The sequence below is a fragment of the Aethalodelphis obliquidens genome, unplaced genomic scaffold, assembly GCF_003676395.1.
Source record: "Aethalodelphis obliquidens isolate GAN/ISIS:26980383/991018 unplaced genomic scaffold, ASM367639v1 scaffold90, whole genome shotgun sequence".
Taxonomy (NCBI): domain Eukaryota; kingdom Metazoa; phylum Chordata; class Mammalia; order Artiodactyla; family Delphinidae; genus Aethalodelphis; species Aethalodelphis obliquidens.
Genome location: NW_020838034.1, coordinates 2,433,134 through 2,452,919, shown reverse-complemented (window position 1 = coordinate 2,452,919; position 19,786 = coordinate 2,433,134). Strand labels below are relative to the sequence as shown.

General features: G+C 46.6%; 1 protein-coding gene across 1 annotated transcript; it reads right to left on the bottom strand.

The window, feature by feature from the left end:
• Positions 1-34: 34 nt before the first annotated feature.
• On the bottom strand, positions 35-18,578 carry SLC25A44 (solute carrier family 25 member 44). The gene is made up of 4 exons (XM_027095343.1): positions 18,440-18,578; positions 12,460-13,097; positions 6,177-6,304; positions 35-2,662 (listed from the first exon to the last, which is right to left on the bottom strand). The coding sequence occupies exons 2-4, from the start codon at positions 13,082-13,084 to the stop codon at positions 2,471-2,473; spliced, it is 945 nt and encodes a 314-aa protein (XP_026951144.1). The 5' UTR covers positions 13,085-13,097; positions 18,440-18,578; the 3' UTR covers positions 35-2,470.
• Between the last annotated feature and the right edge of the window lie 1,208 nt (positions 18,579-19,786).

The window sequence follows — 19,786 nt, the reverse complement described above, 5'->3', positions numbered from 1 at the left end:
TCGGCAAGCGGGCAAAATAAGCGCAGAGCTCAAGGACTCAATAAAAACGTTTAATTACACTTCGGAGACTTCATACAGTGCAACGGTGAATGTTCGCTGTTAATATTCACGAGTCCATTTTATCAAATGTTAACTGCATCTGCACTTTATTCCCCTGTCCTTAAATACTCCCATCAGGTTTCCCGTCTTGCCCAGTCCCCCGAAAGTTTCTTCCAATTTTGGCTACAGACCAATGTATCAAAAATTCCAATTGGTCCAGATCCATGGTCCTGGGAAAATGGAAGCCCACTATCCCACCCCCACCCAGGCATTTTAACCAAACCCAATCCCAGTCCCTAAAATATTAGATGGGAAAGTAGGGGCCAGGGGTCCCTTTTAGTAAATGCCCATCGTCCTTTAAAACTGTGTGTGTGACAGAGAGAGACAGACAGAGGAAACAGGTGAAAGGCTGATATACTGTACAATAAAATAAAACAGAAGAAAGAGTCTGGAGGAGTCTGGGATGGAAACAACCTAAGACATGAGAAGCAGGAGACTACCTCCTGTCCCTGATACTTTACCCACTTTGCAATGGTGGGGAAGGACTGAAGACAAGACTGTAGGGAGGGGAAGGTGTGGAGCTGAGAAAACCAACCTCCAAAGGTCTCACTAGGATGAGTTTAAAGAGAAAGGAGGGACCCCTGGCTTCTATTATGTTGGTGGTTCTTAGGGTAAAGGAGTGACTGAGAGGCAGGAAGATTCATGATCTGTGGGCCCAACCCTTTGAATGACCGTTTGTGAATAGAAATTGGAGGACTCTTGACAAAGCGCAAGAAGGGACAGACAAAAATAAAAATAGGTGAAAGAGAATATAACCCTCAAAGATAGAGCCCAAGATGGGCAGTGGTGGTGGTGAAGGTAGAGAATTCAGATTCTGATCTTGCCTGGGGGATAGAATGTGGGGCAGCCATAAGAAATATCAAGGCTTCAGGTAGCTAGCACCTTTCAAATTGGCACCATGGCTTCTCCCAGGGGGTGGGACCAATAAGAAAGTTTGAAGGGTCATCCAAGCCAAATGTCTCAAGTAAAAGTGCAGGGTTTGATATGCCTTCTTGTCATTCCATTTACTGCACCTCTCCTCACCTGCAACACAAGCTTGGTAGAGGAGGTGTGTGTTGTGGGGGAAGGATGAGGCAGGGAAGGAGCACTCATCATCTAGCTCCTGAGAGCTTCAACAGATCATCTCGGCAGTATCAGGCTGGTAAATGCAGTGGTCCTGGTATTGGGTGAGTTCCTGACCCGCCCTTTATCCGCCTCCAAGCATCCCTCCAGAGGGTACCATGACCGGGATGACTCCTCAGATCGGAGACAAGAAAAACACAAACAGTTCCACATCTCAGAGACTCCCATTGTGAGACAACATCTGTTTCTGTGAGTCCAAGTGATTGGGGTATATATGTGTGTCATGACTGCCTGGGGCTGAGAACCTCCACTGCCCTCTCCTAGGTTTGGCTCAGCTGGTCGAGGGAGATGCACTAGGGTACACATATACTCCTGTCACTTTCCAAACCAACTACTCTCTAAACCAGACTTTTCAGGGTAGTGTTCCAAGTCCAGTGTGTCCCAGACAGTCTGATCTATTTAGAGCTGTGCCCACCACTGTAGTCATCTGGGCCAGGAGGAAAGAAACAGCTTATATATCCTGAGGCTGCTGGGATTGAAGGGACTGGGAGGGATAGATAACTGGGATTGAGGGAAAAGCTACATGATATTTTTCCACCTGTCTGAGGAAGGGGTGGGCTCTGACTGCAGGATTGGTGCTTTAGCAGGACTAAGACAGTAGCCTGGTTCACAGAAAAATACACACACAAAATAAAGTATCAACATTTCTCCCCAACCTAATAACTCTCCAAACAGAGGATGAGTGCTCTGGAGAACCAGAGGTTTTTGCTGCTCCCACTCCCTGTGCAAAAGTGCCTGGCACCTTGCCCCCAGTGGCAGGGAAAAGCAGAGTAGTCTGGTGGGCAGCTCAGTCCCAAAATAAAAATAAGCAAGCCTAAGAGATGAAGCAGGAAAGGGCTGATGGCAACTGCTTGGAATCTGGGCTGAAAGCCCAAGAGGAAGAACCAGTGGTAGTAAGCAAGTTCTATGTGCAGCTCTTCTCAGGATCTCAGGGACACAGATGGAGGGGGAAGGCAGAGAAGGGTTGGCAGGGGATGGATGGAGTGGGATTGGCAGGGAGAGTGGATTTCCTTAGGGCAGGACAGTACCTGTACTGAATGAGTGAGCCCAGTTTGGCAAGAAAATTTAAAAATGAGAGCAGGGGATCCAGGCGTGGAGCCTCTTCAGCAAGAGCAGTTCAAAGTCTCTGTCCCTGACCCAGGGCCGGACTCGGTATCTGGTGGGGCACCTGAAGAGGGTGCTAGCCTCTCCTCTCTGCCCCTGACTCAGAGTAGTGTGGGAAACAGCAGGCTTCTCTCCCCATCACTGGTTACCAGTGTCTTGAGTCCACCAGCTCAGGTCGGAGGCTGAGTTTCTTGAGGCTCTCGTAGCCCACCACAATGACAATGGTTGAGGGCGTGGCTGAGATGATTCTGGCGGAGAGGCCTTTCATGAGGCCCCAAGGCCCCTCTTCTGCCATCAGCTGTCGGAAGGTCAGGATGATGGAGTTCTTGCCCTCAACCTGGAAAAGTCAACGCATTGGAGGACGACGGTCTGCAGTCAAAGCCCCTCTACCCAATCTCCCTCTGCCTTAGGCTAAAGTGGAAAGAATTAGACTTGGGAGTCAGAGGGCTGGACTCTGCTTCTGCGGGACAGTTCAGCACAGTGACTGAGTATGGGCTCTGGTGCCAGACTGCCTGGTATGAATTCTGCTCCACAATTTACTAACAGCATAATCTCAGGTACTTTACTTAACACTTTGCACCCCAGTTTCCTCAAATATAAAATAGTAATGATAATACCTACCCTGTGTGGTTGTTCTACGAAGTAAACAAAAGAATACTTGTAAATGCTGAGAACAGTGCCTGGCAGACAGTAAGTATTCAATAAATGGTAGTTATAATTAATATCATTAGATAAACTACATAGTGATGAGTCTTTGGACCAAGTGCTTCTCTCTGGTCTCAGGGAGGCTGGATTAAATCACCTCTAAGGGCCTCTGCAGCTCTGTTACGGGCCAGGGTTCTTGGCCTTCCCGAAGCAATAGAAATCGACTAGAGGCCAGACAAGAAATTCAGGCAAGGCTTTACTGGGGCCCTTGCTGCACAAGAGGGGAGCAAGAACAAACAAGAGCTTCCTTTGCTTGCTCACTCCCCGAAGGGAGGTAAGCTTGTTTCTTATATGGGGTGAGGGTAGGGGTGTGTCCAGGAGTCCGGCCAGAGGGGTGGCTTAGGTATTTCGCCGCCCCTTAGGTGGTGGTGTGTGCAGGGAGCATGCACAGTACCCTGCTTTTGCTCCCGGCACTTCAAAAGTGGCAGTTGGGTTTTTTGGTTTCTTTGTATGTTTTGGGTCCAGAATTTGCCCCAACTGGGCATGCACACAGTTGTTTTTAGTCCCATATAGTTTCTTTATATTCCGTTGCTCAAGGAGAGGTGTGTGCATGTGCAAGCCCTGCAGCACTGCAGCAAAGGGGCCCAGGTCCCAGCCTGTCTCAGCTCTCTCTACCAGTGATTTTGATTCTGATCATCTCAATCCCTCTGAAGCCCCATGGCTAGAGTCCTCCCCCTCCAACCCTGTCATCTCCCACACACCCTGTGACCTGTCTTCCCTATCATACTGGAATCTTTTCTCTCTTTTTTCTTAATAGTCTTGCCCTCTTCTTCCCCCCCACCCCCATACCTGCCACCAAATTATACTTTTAGAGATCACCCCCTTCAGACCTTCAGCCAATGCAGGACAGACACACTCCTTGTTATACTTCCCTCTATTCACAAGGTGGTCCCATCTCTGACTAAGAACGTCTCCCCATTCCTCTCTGCCTCCTTTAGCGCCCTCCTCCACATTCCCCCTTTCCCTTCTTCCTCTGACCACCTGTGCTCCCCTAATCCTCCACTTATCCACAGCTACGTCAAGGGCTTTTTTAGCTATGGCCCTGGTCCTCATATGTGCTGTCTCTTCCAGCCTGGGAACTCCTCAAAGTAAGGACCTGTCCTTTTCCTTGAATCTCCTCATGGAACACCCAGAACAAGGCTCAGGAGAGAATAAGGATGGAACCTATACACTTTATTATTTGCAAACCAATCAGATGCCACTCATTTTCAAACATGTGGGTCGTGGAGGGGGTGCATACTTTCCTAGGGACCAATACACAGCTGACCCTCGAACAACATGGGTTTGAGCTGCATGGGTCCACTTATATGCAGTATGTTTTTTTCCAGCAGTAACGAGTAACACTACAGTACTAATAAAAATTTTAAAAATAAATAAATATAATAACTGGGAAGACTTTACCGTTGCTATTTAACCTTTATGGATTGCATATCTCTCTAAACATGTCAAGATATATTCCTGTTTCTCTAAAGTACACACTTGGTTAATTTAAGAATTCCATGCTTACGCTAACATTAAATTTAAAGAGATTATTTTACTTCTCTGGAAATAAATAAAAATTGTACATAGGGGGCTTCCCTGGTGGCGCAGTGGTTGAGAGTCCACCTGCCGATGCAGGGGACACGGGTTCGTGCCCCGGTCCGGGAAGATCCCACATGCCGCGGAGCGGCTGGGCCCATGAGCCATGGCCGCTGAGCCTGCGCGTCCGGAGCCTGTGCTCCACAACGGGAGAGGCCACAACAGTGAGAGGCCCGCGTACCGCAAAAAAAAAAAAAAAAAAATTGTACATAGGTAGCAGAGTTACTACATAAAAAATTGAATTTAAAATTGAACTGCCTGCTTATATTACCCACAATGTGTTTAAATATCTTTGACTATAATCTATACCAAAATGATTTAAGTAAAAATTCATTTTTATTTATACTTAAAAAAACCCAAAACACTACAGTACTATGCGATCTGTGGATGGCGAACCACAGATTCAGAGGGCCAAGTTATACTCAAATTTTCAACTATGCGGAGTGTCAGTGCTCCTAAACTCCATGTTGTTCAAGAGTCAACTGTACCTAGATTTACCAGCCACCTCCATCCCAACATCCTGGTATCAGGGAAGCTGGCTTCACCTCCATCTGCTAAGGTTATTTTCCTTCCCTCTCCTTCTCACTGTAACTCAATGACCACACTCTCCTGGACAGCTGTCCTGTTAAGTTACCCAAATCAGATATTAAAATTCCCGCATTCTCTCCACCTAAAGCTTTTTAAAAAATATTTATTTATTTTATGATTATTTATTTATTTTCTTTTATTATTATTTATTTTTAAATTTTATTATTATTTATTTTTTTATTTTGGCTGCACTGGGTCTTAGTTGCAGCATGTGGGCTTCTTAGTTGTGGCATGCGGGCTTCTTAGTTGCAGCATGCATGCGGGATCTAATTCCCTGACCAAGGATCGAACCCAGGCCCCTGGCATTGGAAACGCAGAGTCTTACCCACTGGACCACCAGGGAAGTCCCTCCACCTAAAGCTTTATATAGCAAAACCTACCATGTGTATATTATACATTATCATTCAGATTCTATTTCCTTGGACTCAGGGCTGTGAAATTGTCATTAAGCTGACTAAAGACAGGGACTATAACTTCTGGACAACACCACCCAGGGCTTTGTCTGTGTTTGTGCTGAGTCCACACAGAACAATCTGTGAAACCTGTTCAAGGACAGTCATTTTCACTGTAGAGAGCACATAGCCAAGTGGAGAAGCTAGATAGACTTACGAAATTAACTAAAATCATATTTCTAATAACCACAAAGCTACAAGGTAAGGAAAAGGTGGTTGATAGGCTATGCTATTATGATGAAAGCCTAGAAGAAAGCAGTAAGAATTCCTAGAGGCATGGGCAAGGAAAGGAGTAGAGGCATGCAAGGTAGCAGACAGGATGACAGAAACATTCTAGGTGATTCAAAGTGCTCAGCTGGTTTCTGTAGATGGTAAGCATAACCACAAGGAAGAGGCTTGGATGACCAGGAGAAGGCTGTCTAGACTAGAGGGCCATGACACAAAGAGGTCAGGAAATATTGGAGGGCCTGAAGATCACACTTCTAATGGTTTATCTGGGAGGAGGGTAGGGGAGAAGACTGGTCTTACCTGTACTCGGGTTCGGATGACATCCATGGGATTGGTGAGGATGGAAGCAGTGGCTGCAGCCAGAGGCCCCGAGATGGCTTGAAAGACGATGTGAGGGCACTCCTTAGGGCAGAGGGACGAGAGCTGCTCTGGAATCAAGGGAAAGATAATGCCTCAAGACATGAGGTTCCACTCCACACGGCCCCAAACCTTTTCTACCAGTTGGCCCAACGATGACAAACCCTCCATCCTTAGCCACCTTAGACCCTATAACTCCCATCTTTGCTTCCATCTAAACCAACAACAAAAAAATTTTTTAAATAAATTTATTTATCTATTTTTGGCTGCACTGGGTCTTCGTTGCTGCACGCAGGCCTTCTCTAGTTGTGGCGAGTCGGGGCTACTCTTCGTTGCAGTGTGCGGGCTTATCATTGCGGTGGCTTCTCGTTGCGGAGCACGGGCTCTAGGCATGCAGGCTTCAGTAATTGTGGCACGTGGACTCAGTAGTTGTGGCTCGCGGGCTCTAGAACGCAGGCTCAGTAGTTGTGGTGCACGGGCTTAGTTGCTCCGCAGCATGTGGGATCTTCCTGGACCAGGGCTCGAACCGGTGTGCCCTGCATTGGCAGGCGGATTCTTAACCACTGCGCCACCAGGGAAGCCCTGAACCAACAAAAATTTTTAAATCTCAGGCCCCTTCCAGAAGTCATTTTGCATAGGACAAAATTCCTCTGGAGAAGGGGATTTCAAAACCTCTTTGCTTGCTGACTCCTTTCAGAAATCACTCCTGATGTAAAACTCTTATGCTTATGCTCTACTTTTCACAACTCACTGGCTAGAAAAGCACACACCACATATTTTCTTATACATGCACTGGATAACTGGTAAGATACATTAAAAATTGGTAACACTAATTGTCTTTAAGGAAGGAAGCTGGGTGACTGTGGTAGGTGAGGAGTGTTTTCACTGCATACCCTTTCTTACCTTTTGAATTTTGAACCATATGAATGTTTAAAAAATAAAAACAATTACAATTAAAAGAGAAAATCATATCCTACAGTGAGAACTTTTCTTCAGCCTATATCAAGAAAGGAAAATTGGATTTCCCTGGTGGCGCAGTGGTTAAGAATCCGCCTGCCAATACAAGGGACATGGGTTCGAGCCCTGGACAGGGAAGATCCCACACGCGGTGGAGCAAATAAGCCCGTGCGCCACAACTACTGAGCCTGAGCTCTAGAGTCCACAAACCACAACTACTGAGCCTGCGTGCCACAACTCTGCTGAAGCCCACGCGCCTAAAGCCTGTGCTCCGCAACAAGGGAAGCCACCGCAATGAGAAGCCGGCGCACCACAAGGAAGAGTAGCCCCCGCTCGCCCCAAATAGAGAAAGCCCATGCACAGCAACAAAGACCCAACACAGCCAAAAATAAATAAATTAATTAATTTAAAAAAAAAAGAAAGGAAAATTCATTTTTCAAAATGCTGATGAAGAAGATGGAATAATACCCAGATTCACCCAATCCCAGTGTCACTAGGAAGTTCACCTGCAATTGAATTATTTTGCTTTTCCCTCTCTGGAGGTGAGAGACAAGAGTTCGTTCATTTATTCAACAAAGATTTATTGAGTGATTACCACGAGCCAGTCACTTTGGGTTCTAAAGATATAACAGTGAATAAAGTAGCCTCAAATCCCTGTCCTTATGAAACTTACATTCTAGTGGGGGAAAACAGACAATAAATAAATAAAGAGCAAAATATACAACTATGTCAGACATGTTGTGTGCTAATTATAGAAAAAAATAGAGCAGAAAAAGGAGATAAGGAATGCCAAGGGCAGAAAGGGTAGAAGGTGAAGTCTAAGCAAAGCCCTAAAGGATAGTATAAGCCTTATAGATCTGTGGTGAGAACTTTCCAAGCAGAGGTAACATCCTATGCAAAGGCCCTGAGGCATGAGCATGCCTGAGGTCTTTGGCACCAAGGCCAGTATGCCTGCAGCCGAATGAATGAGGGAAAGAACAGTAGATGAAGTCTAAGAGGTAGGGCCCTGAAGCCATTGCATGGACTTTGGCTTTTACTCTGAGTGAGACTGGATGTAAAATAGATTTATCATCTCCAAGGTTCCCTCTCAGTTTTCTCTGTACAATTCAGTCACCATAATACCCTTAAGAATTTCTTCTTGCGGGGAGGAGCAATATAGGGGTAGGGTATTAAGAGGAACAAACAAGGGCTTCCCTGGTGGCGCAGTGGTTGAGAGTTCGCCTGCCGATGCAGGGAACACGGGTTCATGCCCTGGTCTGGGAAGATCCTACATGCCGCGGAGCGGCTGGGCCTGTGAGCCATGGCTGCTAAGCCTGCGGGTCCGGAACCTGTGCTCCGCAACGCGAGAGGCCACAACAGTAAGAGGCCTGCATACCTCAAAAAAAAAAAAAAGAGGTACAAACAAGCTACAAGGATATACTATACAACACAGGGAATATAGCAAATATTTTGTAATAACTATAAATGGAGTATAACGTTTAAAAATTGTGAATCACTATATTGTACACCTGTAATTTATAAACTATTATACATCAACTATACTTCGATTTAAAAATATATATATATATATTTTTTTTCTTATGCTCCTAGTTTTGGTAATTTACCGCCAGGCAACTAAAGATTAGGAAACAAGTAGGATGGTGGAGGTTGGCAGGACAGAAGCGAGGGCTTCCAAGTCCGAAGGCATGACAGAATTCCTTAAGCCTTACCAGAACCACCTCTCCCCTGGATTTCTAATCACTTTCTTCCCCAGAGTCAGCATACAGAAAGAAACAAAGTGAACTGGTGGCTCTGCCTCAAGGGTGTCTTGTTGCTCCTGAGAAGAAAACATTTCACAACCACTGGAAGGCAGCATCTGGAAAACAAGGTGCTACAAAAGAAAACAGGGCTTCCCTGGTGGCGCAGTGGTTAAAAATCCACCTACCAGTGCAGGGGACACGGGTTCAAGCCCTGGTCTGGGAAGATCCCACACGCCACGGAGCAACTAAGCCTGTGCGCCACAACTACTAAGCCTGCGCTCTAGAGCCCATGAGCCACAACTACTGAGCCCACGCGCCTAGAGCCTGTGCTCCACAACCAGAGAAGCCAATGCAATGAGAAGCCCACACACCACAAGAGTAGCCCCCACTCGCCGCAACCAGAGAAAAGCCTGCACGCAGCAATGAAGACCCAACACAGCCAAAATAAATAAATAAATAAAATTTAAAAATAAATCAATTAAAAAAAAGAAAACAGAAAGAGCCCTCTTTCCAACTGGGTAAAGAAGTCTTCTTGGGACTTCCCTGGTGGCACAGTGGTTAAGAATCCACCTGCCAATGCAGGGACAGGGGTTCAATCCCTGGTCTGGGAAGATCCCACATGTCACAGAGCAACGAAGCCCGTGCGCCACAGCTACTGAGCCTGTGCTCTAGTGTCTGCGAGCCACAACTACTGAAGCCTGTGTGCCACAACTACTGAAGCCTGTGTGCCACAACTACTGAAGCCTGCGCACCTAGAGCCCATGCTCCACAACATGATAAGCCACCGCAATGACAAGCCCACACACTGCAACGAAGAGTAGCCCCCTCTCACCACAACTAGAGAAAGCCCGCACGTAGCAACAAAGACCCAACACAGCCAAAAATTTACAAATTAATTAATTAATTATTTTTTTTAAAAAGAAGTCTTCTTTGCAAAGATGGCATGTACGCTGAGGCTTGAAGCATGAGAAGGACCCAGACACACAAACAACAGGGGAAAGGCTATTCCAGGCAGAAAAGAACAGTATCTGCAAAGGCCTTGAGGTGAGAACAGAGCTTGGTGTGTCTCAGGAACTGAGAGAAGGGCAGAGAGAATGGACCAGAGTGAGTAAGGGCAGAGGAGCACAAGATGGGGCTGGAGAAGCAGACAGGGACCAGATCACATAGACCTGTATTGACCGCGAGAGGCATTAGATTTTATTGTAAATACCCATAGGGCAGCATTGGTAGATTTTAAGCAAAATGGAGTGACAAAAACCAGTCTACTCTCTCAACAAATATTTACTGAGCACTTACAATTCACCAGGCCCTGAGACACACAGTGTCACAGAGTGTGGTACACAGTGTGTATTCAGTAAATGTTAGTTTCCACCCCCTTCCAAGAAACTTTCCAGTCAATTATATCAAAATAAAGCTGGGGGGAAAAAAGTATTAAGAAAAAAGAAGAACCTGTGCAAATAATAGAAGAGATAGGCACATACAAATAACATCAAGGCAAATGTTCTAACTGCCTTAAGAAAGACTGAAGCAATGTCATGAGAGTTGGAAGGAGGGAAAGATCATTTCTGAGTTGAGAGATACATGGAGAGGATGGGAGAGGAGGCAATGAGTCATGATTTCACCAGGGTAAGTGGACCTGGAAGGCATCTAGCAGAGGGATATGAATACAGCAGAGGTGGGAGAGATGATGCACGGTGGAGGAACTGTGTGTGAACTGGCCTGGCTGCAGCATAGACTATACATAGGGAAACAGCAGGATGTTTCACTGAAAAGGGAAGGTGAAGCCAGGCTGAAGAGTTTGGATTTTACTGAGTAAGCAGTGGGAGCCCCTGAACATCACAACCAGAGTTTAAAGTTAATCCATTAGGGGGACTTCTCTGGTGGCACAGTGGTTAAGAATACACCTGCCAATGCAGGGGACACGGGTTCAAGCCCTGGTCCGGTAAGATCCCACATGCCGTGGAGCGACTTAAGCCCGTGCGCCACAACTACTAAGCCTGTGTAATAGAGCCCACGAGCCACAACTACTGAAGCCCTCGCGCCTAGAGCCCGTGCCCTGAAACAAGAGAAGCCACCAAAATGAGAAGCCCGCACACCGCAATGAAGAATAGCCCCCGCTCACCACAACAAGAGAGAGCCCACGCGGAGCAACGAAGACCCAAAGCAGCCAAAAATAAATAAATTAATAAAATTTAAAAAATAAATAAATAAAGTTAATCCATTAGGGACTTGTGTGTAGATAGGAAGGAAGAGACTTGGAACAGCTAGAAGGCTGATGCAATGGTCCAAGAGGGTAGGTACAGAGAATGGTTTTCAGGAAAGGCAGTGGGAATGGAGAGAAAGTTGGACAAGACATTCTAGGGTCACTAGGACTAGATGTGGGGACAAGGACAAGGGGCCAAGCACTATGCCCAAGGCCTCAGTTTCAGTGATTTGGAGAATAACATGGCCACTGACACATGAAAGTAAGTCAGAAGAGAAAGCCAGCTTGGGATGAAAAATGGTTAATTGAAACAAATTTCAGATGTAAGTGCATGCCTCCAGGTCAAAAGGTCCAACAGCCAGGATGTCTGTCCAGAGCTCTGGACACGTAAGTTTGGGAACAGAAATAGAAATTTTGGACATACTAGAAAAGGACAACTCTAATTGTAAATGAAATCAAATGAGGAGAGAGGGGTGAGGACAGACTCCAGAGAAAATGCTCACGTTTCCTAGGAAGGTTCTCTAACATTACGATTGCCAGCATCCATTCCCAAAGAATCTGATACAAAGGGTCGAGGTGGAGTCCATGTATCTGAATTTTACCAAATACTCCAGATGAAAGACTGTGTTAAACAGAAGAAGAGACAGAGCTACCAAAAAAAAAAAAAAAAAGTACAATTAGAAAAATAGGAGAGGGACTTTCCTGGTGGTCCAGTGGTAAAGAATCCACCTTACAATGCAGGGGACACAGGTTCGATCCCTGGTCAGGGAACTAAGATCCCACATGCCACAGGGCAATGAAAAGCCCACACACCGCAGTAAAGAGTAGCCCCCGCTTGCCGCAACTAGAGAAAGCCCGTGCGCAGCAACGAAGACCCAACGCAGCCAAAAATAAATAAGTAAAATAAATAATTTTTTTAAAAAAAGAAAAAAATGTAAAAAAAAAAATAGTAAGGAAAGGCATCCAACTCAAAAGCTATTACCCATTGCTCCATTGCTTTCATCTTTAAATCCTATGGATTTTGTCCCTCCCCACCTTATGATTCTCTGCCAATATTCCACTAAACTTAGTTGATCCTGATTCATCGAGAACATACGCTATGTCCTACAGTCATATACTTTACTTGTCTGATTCCCTCCACTATAATATTAGCTCCTTGAAGGGAAGAACCATGTCTTACTCATCTCTGAATCCTCCTGGATTCAAATGTTTGCTGTATGAATGGTCCAGTCTCCCATTAAATCACTCATTCCAACATGCACAGAGCAAAAGCATCTCTGTCCATTAGTAACCATCCTCCACCCCCACCCTCCTGGTCCCTGCTTACCTGCATAGAAGTGGTAGAAGGGCCACCAGACAGCACTGTTTGGGATGTAAGTAAGCAGCGAAGCCACATAGCCCCGGTAGAAGCCACGAAGTCCATCAGCCCGCAGGATCTGCCTGATGATGTCCTTGGTTTGGCCAAAGGCAACTACCCCTTGTCCCTCTGGATTCCCTCGCACTTGGAAGCGGCCCATTTTCTCACCCTTGCGCTGCATCATCAGGTGCTGGGAGACCACATCAATGGGCACTGTGATGCTCTGAGCCACGAGAGAGGCCGAGCCACCGGCCACCAGTGATTTGACTGTGTTGCTCTGGCTGTAGTCAGCTACAAACTTCCGGGTGAGCTCATAAGTAGTAACATAGCACTGGCCAGATATGAGGGTGAAGGTGTTGACCAGGAACCCCCGGTAGAGGCCAGTCACACCATCTGCCCGTAGGATCTTGATGAAGGCATCAAAGGTCCCATGGTAGAGGCTCTTGCCTTTCTGAACCTGCAAGCGAGTGCGGATGAGGGTGAATGGGTAGACACTGACACGGATCATCATCGTCATTGCCACACCAAACACGTAGAACTTCTTCTTGTCCAGGTGTTCCCACTCGATGATCTGGATGTTACGTTTGTCCTCCATTGTGTCTGGAGACCTGGGGATTTGAGCAGGGTGGAGGGAATGTGAAGGAGATCAGAATTTGCACTTTCCCCTCCTGGATGGGCTCTGAAACCCCATTCTCAGGCTTCAGCTCCTGGGGTACTCACTTCTCCAAAGTTTAGACTTCACCCAGTCTGGCTCTGCCAACCCCTGCCTGATTCTTCCTTCATGGATCGGGATAGTGCCCTCTTCTCTCTCCTTTACCAGTCTGTCCCAATTCAGGACCCCTCTTCTGAAAATTGTTTCTCACCTCAGTGACTCCCGTGGGCCCACTCCCACCTCAGCTCCCTACCCCCAGCTTATCAGATCAGCTATTCTGGTCTCTCTGCCTCTGCCCAGGCCCTGGTGTCATGGCCCATTCTCCTTTTCCTTCTCTAGCTCACCCAGACAGCTCAGGATGCTGTGGGCAAACCAACCACCTGGCCTTTAAGTGGGCTAATGGGATGTCACTAAGTGACATTCTGGAGGTTCCTAAAGGCTAAAGGGAAGTGCTCCATTTCTGACACTCCTGGGCCTACTGAGGAGCCATGGCCTTTGGCCTTGGGCCTTTGAGCCTCAGCAGGGTGCCTCTTTTACCACCATTTACCAGCTGACTCACCTCACTTTATTTCTGGTTTCCCGTGCTGGCCCCTCTGAGCTCCTCTTGACCCACATTCACTACACTTACACCTTCTCCAGTCTGCATTAGAAGAAAGTGCAAGGAAGAAGGCAAGTGGGGCTTTCACTCCACAGGAACCCCCCCCACACCTCCCTTCCTTCTAATGAAAGGAGTTAGAAATTTAGGAACAAGCCAAAGGTCAGAGTCCTCTTTGGTTATTAGATAACTCACTCTAGAGAAAGAAGAGAACCACCTGAGAGCTAAGCAGTTTCCCTGAAGAGTCTTAACTACAGGGTAGAGAACATGCTTGGCCTCTTTCATCCCCAAGCATATAAATAATAACCTCAGCCCCTAGGTAGTGAAGGGAGATTCAAGTGACAGAAAAGATATAGAGACTCTGCCTTTGAGAAACTCAGTCTCTTCAAGGGGACACAGTATCCCTCTGGGGAACGGATATAAGACACAGAGATAAAGAAACCAGGGCAAATTAATGTACATGTGGCCCTCATGTTAAGTGTATCCACTGACTAAAGTTTCAAACAAAACTAATAAGGTTACAACTGTAATAACTGTATAAAATCAGGAGATTTCAACTTAAGGAATGTCAAATGAGGGGCTTCCCTGGTGTCGCAGTGGTTAAGAATCTGCCTGCCAATTCAGGGGACATGGGTTTGAGCTCTGGTCCAGGAAGATCCCACATGCCACAGAGCAGCTAAGCCTGTGTGCCACAACTACCAAGCCTGTGCACCACAACTACTGAGCCCACATGCCGCAACTACTGAAGCCTGCGTGCCTAGAGCCTGTGCTCTACAACAAGAGAAGCCACCACAATAAGAAGCCCGTGCACCACAATGAAGTGTAGCCCCCCACTCGCCGCAACTAGAGAAAGCCCGCATGCAGCAACGAAGACCCAACATAGCCAAAAATAAATAAAATAAATTAACTTAATTTAAAAAAAAGAAGAAAGATAGAATCCGCCTGCCAATGCAGGGGACCTGGGTTCGAGCCCTGGTCCGGGAAGATCCCACATGCCACAGAGTAACTAAGCCCGTGCGCCACAACTACTGAGCCTGTGCTCTACAAACCTTGAGCCACAACTACTGAAGCCCGTGTGCCACAACTACTGAAGCCCATGTGCCTAGAGCCTGTGCTCTGCAACAAGAGAAGCCACCACAATGAGAAGCCCGCGCACCGCAACAAAGAGTAGCCCCCACTCTCAGCAAGTAGAGAAAACCGGCGTGCAGCAGTGAAGACCCAATGCAGCCAAAAATTAAATAAATGAATAAATAATTAAAAAAAAAAAGAAATGTCAAATGCGAGGACATCATATATTGGACATACACATAGTGACAATGTAATGTGCTCCTGTGTAGGATACTGGACATTTTCAGCCAGAAGGGGAAAGTGAGAAGTTAAAGTCCAGGAAGCAGGAAATCAGGGCCTCCCTAAGCTCTGAGAGAAATCCTTAAGGGATGGGAAAGGAGGTGGCCACATCAAAAGGACAACTCTAGAGAGGTGAAGTGTTCTACACAGGCAGTCCCAGCACCAAAACCTTGACAAATCTCATGTCAAGTGTATAACCAGAGTTCATCCTCAACCACCTTCCCCAACCAAAGGTCCCAACCAGCCTAAGTAGCTTCTTGGTTTACCATATAAGTCAGTGGGGAAGCAAGGTTAGCTTTTTGGAATTTCCTGAGCTGGACTGCATCACTTTCATTAAAGTATAAGATACCTGCAGTGCAAACTGAGTACATGTGAGCTGAGGGAAAACCTCAGCTTCAAGGTGAGGCATGGGTGAGGCACATGTAACCAAGACAGGCTTCCTGGAGGAGGACAAAGCAGCTTGAATGGAGGAATACATGTGGACAGTGAAAGGGAGAAAACAATGGCTTGAAACAACTGGGTTGACCAGAACAGAGAATCTAGGCCATGGGAAATGAGCTAGAGATGGGGTTCTAGGAGGAGAACCCCTGGAACACTGATGTGCCAGTTGCTGTGGGCAAAAGTGGCCCTTCCTCCAGCCTCAGCCCAGGACACCCATCAAGTCTAGTGTGGCAAACTTCTCCTTTAAGGTCCTTCAAGAGAAGGGGATCACTGTATCACTGACAAACAGGGTGTTTGGCATCCAGGGTCCCAAGGTTATGTGTCCATTTCCACTAAGAGAGGAGGAGAAGAGAGAGAGACACTAGGATTTACTGAACACCTATTACCTCAAGTAATCCTTACAACTTAACCTCTACACAGTTAAGACACTTCTGCTAAATGAGGAAATTGAGGTACAACAAATAGGTTAAAAGGAACAAGCCCAAGGTCATACAGCTGGTTAGCGGAGGCAGGATATGAGCCAAGTTGCTCCTCTACTCCATCATGCCCTCTACTCCACGGGAGTTGAGGAGTTCCAGCACAAATCACTCTGTTCGGTATAAAGCCAGGTCATTCCCACCCTTGGGAGGCAGAATTAATGCCCTCATGACTGCCAGTCACCCAAGGGTTAAGCATAAGCTCCCGGCAGCAGATGCCCAGGGATTTCTCTCCGCTTTGTTCCACTGAAACCAAGAGCTGCCTCTGCTTTCCCAGCGTGCTTGTGGAGTGACTGAGCTGAGTGGCTGGGCAGGCCTGTTGTCATCACAGGACAAATACGGCAGGGCTCAAGCAAGGACTCCTGCCCAGCTCATGGATACTGTGTGCTGAGCAGGGCAGAGAGCCAGAGCCACGAAGGACTCTGTTCTAGGACCTGGTTTTGTGGGCACCGTCTCAGCTTATCAAACTGAATGACAGAGTGCCAACAACTCCTGATGAGAAATCCTACAGCAGCACCCAGCGCCCCATTTCCCCACTTTCCTCCATCTCTCACATGTGCCAGTCTATTTTAAATTCCCAGAAAGAAGGGAGGACTCTCCACGGCCAAAGCAGGTAATTTCTATCATTACCATGGTGACAGAAGAAGCCACTAAGGGTCATGCCACAGAGGGCTGAGCCTCTACAGTTGAAGGGGAAGGCACTGCACCCACCCCCTCTATCCCTTTGAAAGGTGGGTTGCTCCTAAAAGTTGGGATCTCAACCTGCTCCTTGTTATTTAACCTCCAAACTTCCCGCTGAAATATCAAAACCAGTTCCTTGCGTTTCACCCTCTGGAAAATCCTCCATGCAGATACCTGTATGCTCACTTCCTTCAGCCTTCCTTTCTTCCAATTCAATCAGCCCAGCTTCTTTATGGCTCTTTCCCAGATCCTTATTTGTGTTCATGGCTCCAATTCTGAATTTTCCCCCATCTTTTAACACAGCTTAGACACAAAGGTTAAAGTGCTTCATATGGAGACCCAACAGATGACCCAGGATGTCCTGAAATCATCAAATGAGATGTCAGAGGCAGAACCCCCACTGCTGAGCCCATCAGAGGAAAGGGACAAACTGGCCCAAGTAGGTATACCTCCTTCTCCACTTCCCCTCTCCCTGTACCAGAAAAACCACACCAGACTGTTCACTAGGTTCTGAGATAAGATTCTGGTTCAGGACAAGGCAGTGTCACCTGGAATGCAAGGTCATTTGATGAAAAGAACACTAGTAGTCAGGAGATCCAAGTCTGAGTTCCATTTCCATTACCTACTAGTAGGATTGGAACCAAGTCACTTCTTTGAAATTCAGTTTCCTCATCTGTGAAATGGGGCTAGTAAAGCCTGCCATAGCTATGTCACTGTGGTGCAACTCACATGAGCTAATGTGTGAAAGCACTTTGTTAACAGCAAAGCACTTCTACCATTTCAGAAAGCTCTACTGGACAGTGCTGCTCTAAATCTTTGCTACTCAGACCAGCAGCATGGGCATAATCTGGGAGCTTGTTAGAAATACAAAATTTCAGGATGCTCCATAGGCCTGCTGAATAAGAACCAACATGTTCACAAGATCTCTGGGTGGTTAATACATATATCAGAGTTTGGAAAGTATTGCCTTAAATATTAAGGATTGTCAGTATTATAACAATGATAACAACTACTCTAGGAGTCCAGACCATTATGACTAGGTTAGGAGCCCTCTGACTCCATCCTGACTTGTCACCAGGACTGGGCTCAGTGATGACTTCTAGACTTATTCAAATCTTTTCAGTCAACAACCCCCCCCAAGTCAAATAGCCACCTACAACTCCTAACAAGACATCCGTGGGGTTTGGTCCCCACTTCTGTGCTGGAAACATCTTTGCTTCCTCCTTCTGTTCCTCTGTACTTCTTACTGCAACTGCATCAAGGCTTTGCATCCTGGGAGCTATCTACCACATGAATGTGAATATATTTACATGCTTGCCCACCTGTCCTAATGAACATGCATTTCCTTAGGGAAGTTCCCTGGCATGCCTCCAACCTCTCCCTTCAAGACAACCTCCCCTCTGGGGCATGAAGCGATTTCCATCCAGCCTTCCTTCGGTCTTCCATAGGTGCCCACGTGATCCCTCATGACAGACACCACATGACAGTCCTCTTCACCTACTCCACATGACACCCCCTTTAAGCTGCTTCTGTCCTGGCCTCCGAGGTGCCTCTCGCCATGCTTCTTTCGCTGTCAGCGAAACTCATGCTCCTCCGACAGGAAAAGATGACTCGTTAGAGTCGCCCCTCATTCCCCAAACTGCGTGGTGGGCTCCCACTGAATTGCAGCCGGCCACTGCAGGCACCCGCTGCCTCCCTGACAGGTCCAGGTCCTCGGAGACCTTAGTCCTCAGGCACCCCAAGCCGGTGGTTTCTTACTTTCTCACATCAGGGCGGTTCCGCCCCGTCTGAGGTGAACTCCAAGCGCGGATCTCTAGGCCGCAGCTCCCACTCTATCCTCTGTTTCGGGCGACTGATGGCCTCCGGTCGCATCTTCCTCCATCTCGACCGGGCTCCCGGTACTGACGGAACCGGAAATTGGGACTTTGTCACTCCGCCCCCTGCGGGGGGCGGGGATGAACGGTGTGCAACTCCACCAATGGCGTTCTGAGTCTTTAGCCTCTCGCCCCGCCCCCGCAGCAAGGGTGGAAGGTCCTGGGAACCATCTTGAATGCGGGCAGAGGCCACGCCTTCATTGGCTTCGACATGCCCTTAGCTCTACAGCGCATGCGTTGTCTTTCTAATTCTTGGAAATTTAAAGTCACCCGGCGCTTCTTGAAGATCTTGTTCTAAATGGGTCACCTTGTGTTTCCGATCTATTGGAATCCTTAAATTCAAATCTAATCTGTAAATTTTTGTGTAATTTTTCTCATCTACAGAGCCAAAACAGAGGCCAGTGTGCAGCAGGAAGGACTAAGTTTAGACAACCAATTTTAAGGTTTGGGAACTCAAAAAACTGCAGGAATAGGGAACATCCTGGAGGTGGAGTGGTCTCTTCCAGCTCTAAAACTATTTGCTTATGCATGGATTTAAAAGAAGAGGCAGAGCCTTTTAAATAAGGGACTGGGAGGCTGGGGGTGGAGATTCATTTCAAAATAGATATTTCTACAACTCAACAACAAAAAGACAAACAATCCAATTTTTTTAAATGGGCAAAGGACTTGAATAGATGTTCCTTCAAAAAAATGACCAAAAAGCACATGAAAAGATGTTCAATATCATTAGGGAAAAACAAATCAAAACCATGAGATCCCACTTCACACCCACGAGGATGGCTAAAATTAAAGCAAGCAAGCAAGCAAACAAGAACCTAGAAAGTAACAAGTGTTAGCAAGGATGTGGAAAAATTGGAACCCTCAGACATTGCTGGTGGGAATGTACAATGGTGCAGCTGCTGTGGGAACAGTTTGGTTGTTCCTCAATATGTTAAGCAAAATTACTATATGACCAAGCAGTTTCGCTCTGAATATATACCCAAAAGAGTTGAAAACAAGTGTTCAAACGAAAACTTGTACACAAATGTTCACAGCAGCAGTCCTCTTCACTATAGCCAAAACATAGAAACAAATGGTGGTATACCCATACAATGGGATATTACACAGTGAATTAAAAAAAACAAAAAAAGGAATGAAATATGGATACATACTATGATGTGGATAAATTTTGAAACCATTATGCTAAGTGAAATAAGCCAAACACAACAGTCACATATTGTGTAATTCCATT

Excerpts from the sequence above, each read along its gene's own strand:
- SLC25A44 (XM_027095343.1), bottom strand. The coding sequence starts at position 13,084 with ATGGAGGACAAACGTAACATCCAGATCATCGAGTGGGAACACCTGGAC. Across the intron at positions 6,305-12,459 it reads CTTCTACCACTTCTATGCAG|AGCAGCTCTCGTCCCTCTGC; the intron begins GTAAGCAGGGAC and ends CCTTGATTCCAG. Across the intron at positions 2,663-6,176 it reads TCATCCGAACCCGAGTACAG|GTTGAGGGCAAGAACTCCAT; the intron begins GTAAGACCAGTC and ends TGACTTTTCCAG.